This window comes from Struthio camelus, chromosome W, assembly GCF_040807025.1.
Source record: "Struthio camelus isolate bStrCam1 chromosome W, bStrCam1.hap1, whole genome shotgun sequence".
Lineage (NCBI taxonomy): Eukaryota > Metazoa > Chordata > Aves > Struthioniformes > Struthionidae > Struthio > Struthio camelus.
The window spans coordinates 41,039,288-41,056,367 of NC_090981.1; the positions used below are offsets into that span (position 1 = coordinate 41,039,288).

Sequence of the window (17,080 nt, forward strand, 5' to 3'; positions counted from 1 at the left end):
GACAGGTGTCTTTGTGAAGTGCTGTCTATCAATCAGCAATGACTAAACTAAATCTTCGGTCATGCATCCTGACCACACAAGCACAATACATGACCTTCTCACTTGTCAGAGAAGGAAAGGCCACAGTGCGTTCCCAGAGTTCTCAGCCAGCTGGGGATCCTGGCCTGTAGAGAAAAATAGCATTCTGACTGAAAAATCTAAGTGTCAAATGTGACCGTAGTGTACTAATTACCAAGAGGCTTAAGATAGGTCTCCCTTTTTGGCCTCTTATCCCTCCGTTCACTGATTTGGCATAATCTTTCACCTGCCAGATAGTAACAGGTCAACTGGACAATGGAAACCACAAGCTTTAATTGACTGAAAAATAGCAAGGTCAAAACTACTGGATGAGAACACAGTCAAAAAATCAGTAAATCAATATGAATCTTTAGCAGCTCAGACACTAAACTGACTGACTCCTACAATGAGGTGACTGCACAGTCAGTGGAGAAGGAGGGCAGAGCTTTGACTTTGTAAGGCTTCTGACATGGTCTCCCACAGTATCCTAATACATAAATTGGTGAGATGTGGACTGGATAAGCAGATGATCAAGAGAGTAGAAAGTTGACTGGACTGATGGACTCAAGAGGTTGTGTGATCAGGGGTATGAAGTCCAATTTTTGGCTGGTTCCTAGCTGCGTCCCTCAGGGACTGATACCAAGACCCATACTGTTTAACATAGTTATTAATGACCTGGACAATGGGAAGGAGTTCACCCTCAGCACGTCTGCAGATGATACCAAACGTGCGGGAGTGGTTGATATGCTGGAGGACATGCTACTGTTCAGAGGGACCTCTATTTCTCAACAGGCTGGAGAAAAGGGGTGACAGAAATCTCATGAAGTTTAACAAAGGCAAATTCAAAGTCCTGGGACAGAATGACATCATGCAACACTACAGAGTGGGGGGCTGAGTGACTAGAAAAAGCTTTGCAGAGAAAATCTTACTGCTGTCTACAACTGCCTCATGGGAAGGTATAGAGAAAACAGAGACAGACCCTTACCAAAGGTGCATAGCAACAGGACAAGAGGCAAAGGATGCAGGTTGGAACATGGGAACAAGAAAAAAATTTTCACCTGTGTTCAAACAGTGGAGCAAGTTGCCCAGAGAGGCTGTGGAATCTACATTCTTGGAGATACTCAGAACTCAGCTGCTCAACGTCCTGAGCAACCTGGTCTAGTTGGACACACTTTGAACAGCAGGTTGGGCTAGATGACCTCCAGAGGTCCCTTCCAGCCTTAGTTATTCTGTGATTCTCTGATTCTATATTGTGTCCTCTTCTGCTGCTGAAGTTATTAATAAAACAAATCTATTTTCCTTTGTCAGTCTGCCAAGTTGCTATTTCCATGGTAACAAGGGGATTCCTCTTTTTCAATTCTTCCTACTTGTTAGATTAGTTACCATATTAGTAAGAAGGAAGACCTAACTGAAGGTGGAGAAATCCCTCACTACCACAGGATTTTCTTTTCTTCACAATGCTGTAGCATTCAGTTACTCTATCAGATGGGGAAGATATTGCTGAGACAACGTTCAGCAAAGTAACTGCACAGTGGCTCTTGGTGTCAAAAAGAAAGGGTGAAGAGACATTTTATCTTCTGCTTGTTGCTTTTAGCATGGAAGTGGCCAAAGAAAAGGAAACTGCTCTCATCTGCTTTACCAGATTCTGATTAACAACCTTGCACACTGGAACAACCACCCAACCTCAGATGAGTTATTTCTGGTTTACACCCTATGAAGGCAATCAAATTATATTCCTGGGTTTGAGACTACTAATAAGAAATGCCTATAAACCAATAAATACTTAAACCTTTGAGATATCTTGCTGTGAAGAAGAGCAATTAGGTTTTAGGTATCTACTGAAATCTCTTACCCCATTGCTCTGACTTTGTATTGCTTGTTAAATGATTTCAAAAGATACTCAGTTTGAGCAGAGCGTCTGCTGTGCTGTAAAACGAAGGCTTCACTAACGGCTATTTACCTTAATAGTTTTCAGATTGCATCCCACATGACTACAAAAAGGGAAACATCAGCTATATTTACAATGTCAAGAAAGACAACGTTTTTTTCCTTAAGCTTTCATCTTGTTTGCTCCCTTAAAAACACTAAAAATGAATAGAAAAGAATTTCCTGGGGAAAACTCTGAAACACTTAGATAAAATAGAAGGAAATGACAGTGAAAGAGAATGACAGGCCTGTGTGTCATGGATGGGGGTGGGAGACTTCAAATTATGAAGCAGAGGGTAAGAAGCAAAGTGTTCCTTAGTAGTCAGTGGCTTAAAAGTCATGACATTATTAATCATTTGTATAGGACAAGAAATGTGCATGGCTCTGTACTGTGAAAGATAAACAAATAGATGGATCTGTCATGGGTTTACATTTTAAAGGAAGGGGAAAAGTCAAAGGAACACAGTACGGCATATATAACCATTGGAGCTTTCAAGTTTTAGGGAATAGTTGAAGTTTTTACAAGGTCAGGAGTAGCGACAGTTGGGAAACACTTTCTGAATAACTTCTGTCAGAAAAAAGCTGTTTCAAATCAAATTATTCCTCTCCCACAAAGCTGTTTTGACTTCAGTTAAAGTTTCTACCAACAGAAAGGGTTTCACTTCAGAAGAGATTCAGATTTAATTTTGGAATGTATTCTGATTTTTTTTCATTATTTGCTGTTATTAGATAATATCGCGTAAGTAAAGTAAGTTGCATTTGTAAATGTTTCTGGACACCTGCTAGCTTGTATTTCTTTACACTTCCAGCTCTCTGTTTTTCTAGAGTTAAAGAGGAGTTAGGTTTTGGTTTATATTGAAACATTTTGGGGAAAATAAGTTGGTATTTATGCTGCTTACCTTTATCCAGGTAATGTAGTTGCTCATTAGGAAGCCAGTCTCCATGCTTAGTCAGCAGGGAAGGAGAGGTAAGAGCATTTATTTTCTGTGAGGCCCAAGGCGGGTGATGCTGAAGAACAGGCAGAGTAAATTTGGAGGCTGAGCGTTACCACCCTCCACCTGCTGAAAGGGGATGCTACAACAGCTTGAGCCCAGAAAGATTTTTTCTAAGACAATATGGCTAATTGCTTCTCAATAACAGACAGGACTTGTTACGGTAAAGAAAAAGTGTTTCATAGCAATAATAAGCATACCTCATTCATTTCTTACATGAAAATAGAATATTTGCACCATTGTATCATAAGAGAATGTGAAAATATGACAACAGCACCATCCATAAAACAATGTAAAATAATTCAGACATTGAAAAACTTGGAAATGTTTTTTTACAGGACCATGATTTTTAGAGCCTCTAATTCCACAAGTGTTTGTTTTTCTTCAAATTAATAATAAAACGAATATCAGCTTGTCATTCTGATTAAACCAGGTTTCTACGCTTCGGCCAGCTTTTGAGGCAACAGAGCAGTTTGCTCATTCCACTTTCCCGTTGATGGATTAAGTGAAATCTCCCCTTGATTCCTAAACCTGACTAGGGAAGTGTCACCCTACCAAACAGCAAAGCTTTTACTAAATCACAGCGTTCATGAGTCACATCTATCAAATACTGCCGCTAAGAGCAAATTTGGCAGAGGGACTGCATTGTTATACCCTTCTGTTTTGTATATCATTATATCATCAGCCAGAGTTATTTTTCAGAACAATGTTGAGTGCCTATTACATACCTCTTCAAGCATGTCAGTATACATTAATATTATACTGACCAGCCATTTTTCATTTTCATGGATGTCATGAAATGAGTCAGGGAGATAATATTTATGTTTTAGGCATGCAAGGTGACCCTCAAGAATGTTAAACCAAATTAATTTTAAAGCAGATTACGTAAACTGCATTTAACTCCTTTTTAGATACTGTCTTTCAGAATTAAATTCTATGTAGCTTAATTCAAATTCAGAAGGAATTTAATCAGATGATTGAATTCAGGGTACCTTAGAACCTAACAATCTAAGGCTGTTGGAGTACTCCACTTAAACACATATCTTTAGTTAACAGTTAATTCAAACTCATTTTCTCAATTCTGATCATGTTATCAACTTCCCAACTGAATTCCTGCATATCCTAACTTGTTTTCTCATAATAAACCCTGCTAGGCTGGAGGATGCTAGTAACTGCCGGTACTCTTAACCTTGATATGTTAGGGATCTCAAACCTCACTGTAGCTGACCAACTGCCTAGTAAACTTTCGTTTAACCTCATTAAGAAAATAATTAAATCCCCTTTTGTTAGCAATAAATGAAACTCTAGACAATGCTACCAAAGTCACAGACCAGTAAGGTCCTAAGGAAAACCTGGACTCTACCAATCAAGCAGATTTCTCCGGGACACTGCAAATGCAGAGGATGGGTTCTGATTAGATTGCAAGAGTGCATATGTGTGAGCGAGAAGTGAACCTGACAAAAATGCAGTCAAAAGAAATCCAGGGCCAGCCAAGGAAGTACTAGTAGCATGGCCCTGGAAGAAATCCAAAGAGGGGGAGAAAGAACTAATTTTGGACAGAATGCTGGCATAAAACAGGTTTGATTTTCTGAACAAAGAAACTGCCTCCTGTTGTTTGTCCCTACTGTATTCATGGAGACAGAATTCTGTGTATGTTCTTTGTAAATAAAGAGAAACACACCCAAAAATCCCTAACTCGCCAGATGTAACTTGTTTTACATCAAGAGTCTTGACTGAATACAGAATTATATGTCTAGGGTACTTGATATTCAGTACGTATCTAGTACTTTTCTAAAATCTGCTGCCTTCATTAACTCTACTTCTGAGCTCCTTTTGCACAGATATAATGAGTATTGATCTTTGGGAGAAAAAACAATCAGTTCAAGAATCTAAACACTACTTGCATATCTCCTTCCATACTGTACACTGATGTAAATAGCAGAATAAGTCACCATAATTTTTGCTCCCCGGCAAAGTAGAGAACCCCTCAGGAAAAGCAAGGTTAGCACAGAGCCCTCATTGCCCCTGGCAGCGGGGTTGCCGTGCTAGGGGAGACTCTCTAAGTGCTGGCCTTTGGGGGCTGGGCTGTTTTTAGCCAGCATGAACTGATGTAGTCCTCTGCAACAAGGCAGCTCTGGGACGTTCCTTGTCCGAGCTTACCGCTCAGCCCTCTTGGTCTTCTGGAAAACGAATACAGATGATCAGCAAGAGGTGAAGGATGCTCATGGGGACCTGATTTTAAAATGGCATGGTCAGAACGAAGAAGTAGCTTGCAGGGTCAGCGGGTGGGAATTATGCCGTCTGAAGGGCAGTATTCTTCTATGAGTACTGTTAAATTATCCCTTTCGCAAATTACTTATCTTTCTGGCTTAGAAAAATACTCTGTACACCACAGATGCTACAACCGGATCGCAACCAAGTTCCTGTGCTTTTAATTTCTCTAAGCAGTTCTACTAGGTCTTATCACTGACTTTGATTTCTAATTACCCAATTGAACAGTACACTGGATGTTTAATACATGTCACCTGGCTCTCAGGGTCAGAGTATAAACCAGTCCCACTGTTAACACTCGTTATACCCTAGTGTAACAAATGATGAGAATTAGTAAATAGTTTGAGAGTGACAGAACGTTCTTCTTTCAGTAAGAAATGGGATGCTGTTTTCCATTCTCCCGCTACTCCAAGACTCTCCTTCCGCTTCAGATCAAGAGCTAAGGAGAGCCTTATACAAATACATGGCTTGTAGATATCACTGCCACAGCTCTTTTAGATGGGACAGACAATTCTTCTAACTTGCTATTCTCCAGGAAGAATATTGTGCAGCAGCTCAGGTGACCAGAATAATGAAACCCACTGTAGGCCTGTGTAGCCTCTTCTTTAAAGGATGAAGAGTTTCCATGAGGAGGAAAGGGGAGAGGAAGAAGTGATACCACATAACCAGTTTAAATCTCAGATGAGGAAGTCCCTTCTAATAGATTAGTATTTTCCACAGCAAGATAACTATAATTGCATTCTACAGGGGCCCCTTAAATTCCAGTTTAGATTCTCCCCTGCAAAGGTCCATTCTAGCTACCAAGGGTTTCCAGATCATACACTTTGCGTTTGCACATGGGATGAGTGCTGGTATAGGAGCTGTAATAGCAGTTCTCTATTGCAGGAAGGACAATTGCTTTCTGTATTTCCAGAATCTGCCATGGTTTGTGCTGCTGGGTAGCACAACGAAGCTGAAGTGCAGCCTTGGTTCAAGACCCATATCTTCACAAGGTCAAATTGTTCTTTATCTAACTCAGCATCTTTGCCTGCCTGCACTGCTGCTCAGGCAGAAGAAGAAGGAAGTTTGCATGTCAGGAAGATTGCTTCCTATTGCAGCATGAATAACCCAACTGGTAGCAAGTTGGCTGTGTGCCATTCAACATTGAACAGCCAAGTCAAACTGGGTCAGATTTATGCTTTACAGGGGTAATGCTGTCTAGTCATACACTGGCGCAGGAACGTTCTCAGATCAGAGTCAGCTCAGTCATGGGAGGAGGAAGAGAGAGCAAAGGAAGTTTGGCTGTCAGAAACAGTGTTTTATCTTCTATTGTAAATAGCCAACTGGCAGCTGGTCAGGCATTCAAAGTTTAAAGGTCTAGTGACACCTGTTTTAGGTACATCCCTTCCTCAGTTAATGGGCTGAAAGCATAAGCATCGGGCAGCAGCCTGAGCTGTTAGCTGAAGCTGTTTTCCCTTTTCAGGGTGATGGACTCCACTGCTCTGTAAGTTCTGCATGTTTTTCTTGCCTATGGGCACACAGCTCAGGTTCATATTGTCATCTCTGGTGGATGAGGCAACTGCTGTTCTTGCTGTCAGACCCAATCTGCTGCCTGTTTGAGACAGGGAACAGACCTGGGTTGCAGTTCATGCATGATGAACTGGCTCCATGAAGTCCTCTGTACTCTCATATGTATCACAATTGGTTTGACTTTCACTTAAAAGGTAGTAAGTGCAATCAAACCCATTATAATATGAAGCTACTATTATTTTCTTGCACAGTGAACCTGAACGTGTCTCAGCTACACAGGTAGGGCAGTATGGAGTTTTCTTTTGGCTTTATAGTCTGACTTACATAATCATCTGTTACTTTCTGCCTGAGGAGAGGATGTTGCAGTTGCATCTGCCTAGAGGAAAGAAGAATAAATAAGTAGAGGGAGAAAAGGACAGAGGGAAAAAGATTGCTAAAAAAGACATGGAGCACAGTGTGATGGCAAATGAGTGAGTGATATTTTAACTGTTCCTTCTCTCACAAAGGAGAGCTCCATAATAATAAAATGTGTACACTAACAGGACACAGTTCAGGTGGCAAAGTGAAACACTGAAAAGTTTTAGCAGAGATAAAAATAAAGAAGGTGTGCTGAGGTGGGTTCTAACAAGGCAAGCAAGGGTTTGAGCACCCCTGTCAGCATGGAAACCAAGTGCCTGGGCAAGTTTGCCCAGGGAGACAGATCAGTCAGCGGCTACAGTGAGGTGGAGAGAGGGAGTCAGAGGGTCTGGAGGGAAGAAGTTCTGTTTCTCTAGTGTTTGGAGAAAAGTTTGCGGTTTTGATATGTAACTTTGCTTTAAAGGTGTTGGAAACCTGTAATGAAAAATGAGAAGAGGAATGTAAGGATTGGCTATCGTTGTAAGAGTGGTTTGTGGAGCTGTTAGGCCAAGGGTTCGTACCTTGCAGTGGGAAGAACCTCAGCAAATGGAGGTAGTACGAAGCGCAGGGAGAAGAAGTGGAAGACACAACTGCGTTTTAGTTATGACTCCGTTTTTCTCCTGTGAGCAGCTTGGGGTAGTATTCAACAGAGCTAGCCGGTCCTGAAGCTATTTGTGCTCTCCTGAAAGGTGTGTTTCTTTAAATAATCCCTCTCAACACATAGAGCAGGTCATAATGAAACCTTCTCTCTTGCATCCACCCAGGTTTAGCTTTTATGGAAGGAAGAACAATTGGTTATTCCTGGTGGTGGTGACACACAAATGTCCCTGTTTGCAATACAGACAAAATAATGCAGCTTCTCTCTTTGCTCTCGTTTAGCCAGCATTGCCCAGAATACTCTCTCAGTCTCCAGCAACACGTGCTCTGGGACTTGCTGAACCAGACTCTGTGGCTTTGCATGCTGCTGCACCTCTGCTGGTTTTGCCATTCAGTTGTCATCCAAGTACTCTACGCTGAGGATGGGCAATAAGATAGCTCAAAGGTAATTGCTGAGCTTTAATCATCCATTTGCTGATACTTCTAGTAGAGTGTCTTTTGCCGCATTAGCAAGAAAACAGTGGTTTCTTTTCTGGGGGAGAGAGGAAGATATGGCTACAATTCTGTGTGATATATGGTCACACCCGCATTTTAGAGTGCAGAAATAATTGTAAAATTATTCTGCATAGAGTCTGGACCGGGCATATGGCAAGTCAAAGCCCAGATCCTTCCGACTCTCTCCTGCAGGTCTTTGGATTTGAGTGGCCGTGGCTGCGGTGTGCCTGAGGCCTGAACAGCTCGTTGCAGCTGTGAGGCCGCCAGAGGGGCCAGCGCTGCTGCTGCGGGAGAGGAGCGCTGCGGGCGAGCGAGACGCGAGACGCGGAGGAGGAGGAGGAGGAGGAGGAAGGGCTGGGAGGGACGGCCTGGCGCGCCCGTCCTCGGGCAGGCTGGCGTTCACCGAGGGAGGCCTCCCTGGGCCTAGAGAGGGAAGCGGGGTTTCTAAAGCGAAGCAGCACGTTTTGTGTTAGTCAGGCTAGACCGTTTCTCGAGGCCAGGCACCGAGGCGCCGAAGGAAGGACAGGCAGGGTGCTCCTGAAGCAGGGAACGTGTGCCCTCCCCGGCGCCCCCGCGCCACCCCCAGCCTCCCCAGCCCCTCTGGCCGGGGGGTTTCCTCCCTTTCCTCAGCCAGAGCCTCCTTGCCCTCTGCTGCGAACCATGGAGAGAAAGCAGTGACAAAAACGGAAGCTAATGCAACGCTTGGTGTGGCACGCCGGTCCGTGACCCAGGCGCAGGCCTGCTGCCGGTGGCACAAGCCTCGTCCGCCTCCGCCCGAGGGGCGAATCCGAGGGCCCGGGCGGCCCTCCCCCAGGAAGCTCGCCCCGGCCTTACCCCTACCGGCGGCTCCACAGGCCCGAGAAGGTAAGGCGTCTCCGGCACCGGGCCCGCCGCCACCCCCCAGGCCTGGGCGGTGGGCACAGCCGTCCCGCCGCGAGCCCTCGGCGCCCGCAAGGCCGGGTCTCTGCGGGGCGGCGTGGCGGTGGGTGGGCAGCGCGGGGCAGCGCGGGGGTGCCCCCACACACGAGCGCGAGTAGTGACGGGTTAGCAGTTGTAGTTTTCCACAGAAAGGGTGTGAGGGTGAGCAGATGGGCCTGGCGCTCTCACACGGTGCTTTTCGTAGAAGGATGGAGGTAGCTTGCGTGGCTGAGAGGCGCGAGTCGGCGGCGCGAGTCGGTGCCCTGTGCCAGACGGTCACGGCTGGTGGGCGGCGGCGGCCCCCCGGGGGCCTTCGCAGCCCGTCACCCCCGAGGCAGCCGGGGCGCAGCCTCGCGCCTCTTCTGCAACGCCGATGGCAACGATTTCCCTCCGCGAGGCCGAGGGATAAAGCTTTGCTCGGTGTCAGCCGGCCAAACACCCCGCTCGGAGGCGCGCGGGGCGGAGGGCCGGTGGCAGGGCTGCGGGGGGCCGTGGGTGTCCCGGCCCGCCTGGCCTCCCTGCCTCCGAGAGCGGCAGGAGGCTCAGCGAGGGGAATACCCCACGCAGCGAAACACCTGCAGAAGTAAGACTTGAAAAGCTATGTATTAAATTCCATGTCTTTGGAGAGTTCACAGATCTGGACAGTGTAAGACAGCTTTCTAGTTGCTGGGCAGCTAGGCCTCGTCTCCGTGTTAAAGTCATGAGGAGGCTCTTAAGGAATTTGTAGGGATATTTAATAAACAGATTGAAAAATGATTAGTATCGATACAATGACCTATTTTTTTAAGAACCTAGATCTCCAGAATAGCTACGCTGTCTTTCTCCTCACCCCCCAAATTTTTTTTTGTGTGACTCATGGCAATTCAGGTTGAAACTGTAAGGTAGAAAGCTGATGACAGTGGAAAACGGAGAATCGAAATGGAGAAGCTCTTTGGATGTACGAGGGAATGCGCCTCTCCTTTTGACAACATTGTAATTGCGGTGCTTGAGCAGCAGGAAAGAGCAGGTGGCAGATGATTTTTGGAGAAGGGAGCTTTAAGTGCACTCACAAACTTGCAGGCACCTTTGCACAGCAAGAGCAAGTCCAGGGTCGCTGAGTTTGCTGCTTTATGAAGCTGTTGTTTTGGGATGATGCAAACTGGATGAGACCACCCTTCGTAATCCTGATTGGCAGGATTTTATGGTTGCTGTCAATCTATTGGGATTTTTTTCAAGAGTCTTTGAAAAAAGCCATGTATGGAAACTGCTGCATTATAAATATACCCTGGCTAACTAGACTGTTAACTCCTGGGCCATAAACATATACAGATAGAAGAGAGATTAACGATCTTTGTCCGCTATGAGTTAATCAAGGGGTTCCCACCGCCTGCTAGTACTCACAAGTTCCGTCCCTAATCTGAAAGAAAAGTGCAAACCCTAAAACATTAAAACTTTTTAAATTTACCTAAAAATGTTTAAAGCTACGTCTTGCTTAGAAGTTAGGACGAACGTGCTGTCCTCCTGGTACTGGCTCTTGGAAATGTTATGAAGTGCACCTGGCTCTGTCATTCTGTTTGCTTGTCTGTCCTACTGGGGTATTCTCTTTCTGTTTAAGCATTTCACAAGAAAAGAGCAGCCGTGGCAGTGCAGCAGAGGTCTCTGAGTAGACCACCCTGAACAGTTACAGTGTCCTGTAGGAAGCTGCCTCAGTGTTCTGTGCGCCAGGCTCCTAAAGAGTTAATCAGAGAAAGTGAAACGGAAAAAGAGGAAATATTTTTTAAAAATCCAAAATAAAAAAGCAGAAGCATAAGAAAATATAATTTGCTAGTTTGCCACCATCTGTCAAAAATGCATGCAAGTAATCACTTCAGCTACTCACTTTCCTCAGGAAGCATGGTAAGATCTACATAAAAATTGGTTCTGTGTGGGAGTATAAAAATACAGAACTAAAGCCTGGGACAAATATACCTGGAAGCATGTGATTATAAGAAAGTGAAGAAATAGGTCATCCCACCTGCAAGATTATTAAACTCCCACACTGAGAGTCATGGGGCAGTGAAAATGAAAAAGTCCTGTATTATCCAACAGAGTACGGGTGGTAGGGTGAGTTCACACTGTGTAGGGATTGGATCTGTTAATACAATTCAGGTAGAATCACCCACTGAACATATAGCTGAAATCAAGAATGTGTGTCTATGTATGTCCTCATCAGATGTTCACTACTGAAATGGGTGCAGCCATTTAAAATATATTTGTGCCATATATATTTGTGCTGTTTTTTACAGAAAAGTGGGTTGAACAGGCTGCGTGAGTACTCCTCATGCACTTTGGTGTGAAATTAGATGGGTTTGCTTAACCTGGGGATGATATAACCAAAATAGACTAACTTTGCATTGGAGTGGATCACCCTTGCACAATCCATTCACACAGTCTGTTCTGCTGGTTAGTGGTGGGGTGGCTACTTCCCTCAGGGTGATGATAACAAACACATATGGGCTACTGTTATTGTAAGCAACTTTGGCCATTTCTATAGGAAGTATTTGTCAATGGCATGAGTTTTGCCGGTGCCTAGTCCCAGTGGTTGCTCATTTGAAGTCTGACTCATACTCAACATCCCTGTAGAACTTGGAGTGTAGTTAATCTCGGTTTGATAAAAATTCTCATTAGGGGTAACTTTTAATTTTTTTCCCTCAAATAACATCACTTCTCTTTTCAAACTCCCAAGTAGTGTTTGTGTGTCTGTTTATGACCCCTGTATCATCTTGGACCTTGCTTGCCTTGGTGCTGCTCTCATAATCTTCCAAGTACTAGGCACAATCCTGTTTCAATTTCATTGTAGCTCTTTTCACAGCAGGACTTCCTCATTATTGTTAGTTTTCATTATATTCGTGTAGCTGGCTGGAGAGTTAATTCTCTATCTTGTACAAATACTTTATATACTGGTTTTAAAAAATCATCTTGTCTGTGATACTGTATCTATCATCTTTATACTGGGCTCAACTCCATTAAATTATACAGTAACTTTCCATCGGATAGAAACACATTTCTTATTTTCAAACTGCATCATTCTCATTTTATTACGCTCTGTCTTTTAGTGGATCATAAGTTATTCTTTAATGATTTTCCATTGAGAACCATAAGGGTACTTAAGTACATACAACAAGTACAATGTAAAGAGGCAATCCCATTTCCAAAAACATAGACATTCTCCCCTGATGTAAATTGGCGGAGATCTGTTGAACTCAACTACTTACACTACCAGAAATTTTTAAATCCAGGAAGTAAGCCACTGAAAGGGAATGGTGCCTGGCTCCATCTGAATTAGATGATTTGTGGGATTGGACTGAATATGCAATATTTTTTTGTACAGAATAAACAGAATGATTGAACAGCATAAGATTAATTCACAAAGTGGATGTTGTCTGTTCAGTTGTACTGTGTAGGCCGATCACTAGGGAAATTTATGGAATATGATCCGAAACGCCATTGGATCTGGGAACAGCCTTAGCAGTGATACCTATTTAATGTTTCATCTTTGCCAAATGCTGAACTGGCTGGCATGTGTTTTTGGATCAGATCTTTGCATTGTGAATCAGTGGGTGAACACATTTAGCTATCACACTACACAAGCCACACGGTGTATGAATTGGACAAATCTGGCTTCGGGCCGTGTATGCAATGTTGGTATTTAAACTAGGATTTTAATCTGTTGAAGATCTAACACATTGCAGTTTGACCATGAGTGTATTCATTGCTCCTGTCAGAGATATCCCATCTCATTTGCAACTAACTAGAGCTGTTTTTTTTCTTTTTAATGATACTTCATTTTTTGGCATAACAGCTGTGTGTGTCTATGACGATACTTTAGATACACTGATCCTTTCCCCACATTTTGCTACAGGCTCAGCACTTCCCCCAGGAGTATCTGAGAGACTCTCCTTCTACTTCCTTTCTGTTTATTTGAAGACCTAAGTGAGCACACTTCAGTTTTCAACAAAAATGAGAAGGAAAATTGTGAAAAGGATGAAACATATTCTTTTTCTAAAATATATTGTTGCAACCAGCAAAGAGGAAATGTTGACAGTCACTGATACTGAGTCACATAGGAATGAATTAGGTCACTCCCTAGCTAAAAAAGCGTATCTTCCTCCTCATGTAGAACTAGTTTATAATGTTCACAGTGGTTGCTACCTGCAATCAAAAAAGAAGAGAGCAAGAAAAAGAAGAAAACAGAAAAGGTCTACTTCTGTTTCGTTTAGACTCTTACATGTATTTCTAGTATTTACATATATAAGCCTTCTAGCGCTTTTTAATGTATAGCCCTCTGAGTATTATAAACTAAATATCTTTGTTTATTTTATTTATTACTTGAAATATTTTATAGCCAGAATTCCAGATGCTTTCTCTCTGTATTCCAAAACAACTTAAAATGGTTTCTGTGAGGTTTCATTATGCCAGTTCCATCAGGATCTCATTAAAACAAACAAACAATCCAAGAACTTACTCATCACGTAAAAGTGATGCTCTCCATTAGATAAAGAAGCTTTAGACATCTGAGATCTCGATCTTCTGCTTATTTAGAACCTGATATTACAAAGGTATCCCTACTTTGTTAACTTCTGCTTATAAAACATCAGATTTTTTTTTTTTAAACAGGAAGCAGATCTTTGAAATTTATTTAAGATAAGAATTACATCTTTCTTTTTTTAGGTTGGGTGAGGCTGTATTAACAAATATCATAATCATTCCAGAGCGTTCCTTATCTCCTCCCTGCACTCTGTAATAATGAGATCTCTCTATCTCAGAGAACTAGGCAGCCCTTTTCCCCTTGTCTCCTAACTAGTCCTCTACCACTCTTTTAGGCTTCCCTTTACAAGAACCACTCTTCAATGGTGTTAAATGAAGTATGACCTTGTCAGACCAACCCCACGCATTTATTCTGTAAAATAGATAGGGTGTCAAGATCTCCTGATCCATTTCAATACAAAGTAAAGGAACATCTCTCAGATATGTTTATTTGTTTAAATTAATGCAATACATCATATATGCTAGTTTCAGGAGAACTGCTTTTACTCTTGAGATAGAAAGCCAGAAACTAAATATTCACAAATAGGTTGGTCCATTTTTTGAATTGGGGTTTTAAATAGGAACCCAGTGTTCTGTGTGAAATAAATATATACCACATCGTTTGCAAAATCTGTTAGGAGTACAAAATGTTAGCTCTGTTACATCTTGTTCAGCTGAGCAGACATGACTTATTTTCAAACTGTTAATAATTATTAAATACTTCTTGGAATAATAAATATAGTACTTATATTACTTCTTAACTGTACACTCATAACAGCAGGGTCCAGCAGCACCTTATGAAGAGAAAAATCAGCGAATAGCCTCTGGACCAACAAAGAATTATAAAAAGAGGAGTACAACAGTGTTACTTCACCTTTCTGATAAATAACCTTCTAAGAGCATAGCAAATAGGACACAGCACAGGATGAACCTCTATTAACAGTATTATCATAGAACATTTTATCCTTTGAGTTGCTGAGCACATAGCACCTATCTTTGCTGTCACAGACTGGAGGCTGCCTAGCAGGCAGGAGAACTCAGGTTCACAAGGAGATGGCTGAGTCCTGGTGGTCAAACTCAAATCATACCTTGTTCCAGGGTTACCTACAACACAGCACACAGGCAATATCTCTGTAGGACTTCTGGGCCTCTACTCAAAGTAAAATAAGGAAGTTGATCCCTTGAAAATTAGAAATAGGAAATAACTTAGTTAGGAGAACAAATTTCTGTAAAGCATTTTCAAAGCTATTAAAAAGCAAAGGCTGTTACTGTCTGTTCCCGAAACAGCGCCAATGTAAATAGTGTGAAAATGACCTATGTTGGAGAAGCAAGGTGCTTCACAAAGACTGTTATTTTACATTTAATTTGTCCCTTGGGTCCTCTATATAACATGTTTCTTAGACTCAGCTATACTAATGTTCTGCAGTAGGGAGACTATTATTCTCCTAATCCCTTTGCTTGAGTCACTTGGTACTCACTCCTTTTCTCAGTAATGGTTTTGTTTGCAGTTCTTCTGGCTGGTGACTTATGGTGTTTTTTTAGATGAATTCTTTACTGCTCTAAGATGAATTAACCTTGATTACTTATGAATTAGCTTAGTAAGACTATGTGACTAGTACAATCTCAAAACCTCATTGTAAAGGAACGTTTTCTGCTTTCTAGGAAGGATTCACGAAGAGTTACATTAGGAATTATTCCCAACTAGGACTGCCATTCTGGGGCTATCTGCTGCTTCCTACCTGGCTGTATGTGGCTGGCTGTTGCTTTTGCTGCAATAAGAAGTGGGACTGTACAAGTAGATAAATAGGCTGCAGTGAAGGTGTGGTTGAAAAACTGTCTTGGTTAACCATTCAGGCAACCAGATTTGTTTGCAGTGATTTCTTTTCCTGACAACAACTCTGGCTTTTGCGCTTATGTGGTCAGTAAGGGAATTCTAGAGAGCTCATAATTCTTCTGCATACCTTTAGTAGACATTGTCTTAGTGGTTATGATGTTATCTGCTGTACATAGATTTTCCACAGAACTCAGGACTAGGTCCTCAGAAGTGTAGTACTCTCAATTGGAGGCAGACTGTTCAGCTACACTGAGCATTTCCAAAAACTCTGCTCAGTAGTTTGGATACCAAACAGGAGCTGAGCTCTGTTGAAAATCTCTCCTCTGTTGCAGCAGACTGCTCTGTCTTTTTGTCTGGAATGCTTTTGATGTGTAACTGTTTGTATCTGTCTTGATAAAAACTGTTTATCTCTCCCATAACGCTCTCAAATTCACGGACAACAAGCCTTTGCATTGAATGGGTTCTACGCATTGCAGGAGTGAAATGACTTGCTGAATGAAATTCATCTGTATGATCAACAGGCTAGAAATAGCAACTAGATTCCTGATTCGTTGCTTATTCCTTTATCATAAGAAATAATACGGGTGCAAAGATGGCATGGACAGAACTTGAATGGTGCACAGGTGGGAGCTACCTGATCTTGAGACATTTCTGCGAGCCAGTGGCTCCCAGCTGTTGGCTATGTAAATTTTCAGATAGAAGCTTTCATCTTGCAGAGAGGCAAGATATTGCCAAGAAAGTAACTGAAGAATTTGTTCCCTCTTCTAAGAGATAATCTCCTAGCTTATGCTCAATTTCTACTAGATCATTTCCCCTCTAATCTTGGAAAGAATACAGTTGTACACATTACTCTTGAAAGTTTTCTAACTCTTCTACTTGACCACACTGTCTTCCTTGAAAGATGGCTCCTTTTCCAAACACAGTGGAAAACAGTGTCCCTTGCAGTGGAAGCAAGGGACAAATGTACATGATGAAATAATCCTTCACTGAAAACACTTGGGCTATGTACCTCTGAAATACACCTCATGTTGAGGGACATCATTCATTTTAGTCCCAGTGACCTACATTCCACTTCAACTTGGTATACCCTTTTTATTGTAAAAGAGTACATACATTAGCTGTGGAGTAAATTACGTTTAGAAGAATGACCCATATGTTTAAGCTTCTTATATCAAGAATTTTTTCTGCTCTTCATTCAGAATCTTTCTTACCTGCTATGCGCTATGTTTGAGCCCTGAAAAGTGAAACGCCTTCTGCAATCTCAGACCGCACAAGCTCGGTTTTATGTGATGAGTAAGGAATGTTGCCCCATGGATGCTGATTCACTGGTAGGTGTGAGAATTATTACTACCATAATATTTCTCATCATAGCAGAGAGCTGCAGCTACAGGCCTTTAGCCTTAGCAAGCCATGAGTATATGACTTCATATTCGGTAACAACTTATTATATATTGAGCATGATTGATAACAAGGTATTTTAGATCAAGATCTTGGCAGGTAAATAAAGAAGGTAGTAATATTTGGAAATGATGTAGCATAT

The 17,080-nt window shown here is 42.3% G+C and overlaps 1 protein-coding gene across 12 annotated transcripts in view; it reads left to right on the forward strand.

Annotated features, from left to right (window-relative positions):
- The window catches only part of LOC138060828 (pentatricopeptide repeat-containing protein 2, mitochondrial-like), a 76,944-nt gene that overhangs the window by 32,698 nt on the left and 27,166 nt on the right, over positions 1-17,080 (forward strand). For 3 of the 12 annotated variants that reach the window (XM_068926306.1, XM_068926300.1, XM_068926304.1), the window contains one exon: positions 6-843. The exons of 2 other annotated variants lie outside the window; for them this stretch is intronic. Coding sequence is in view for 5 of the 10 variants with exons in the window: in XM_068926304.1 (XP_068782405.1) it covers positions 6-17 (12 nt within the window). In the remaining 5 variants the exon portion in view is untranslated. Of the gene's footprint in view, positions 1-5; positions 3,638-16,739; positions 16,862-17,080 lie in introns of those variants that run through there. 7 more of the 12 variants (XM_068926309.1, XM_068926301.1, XM_068926302.1 and 4 more) reach the window with 6 other exon arrangements.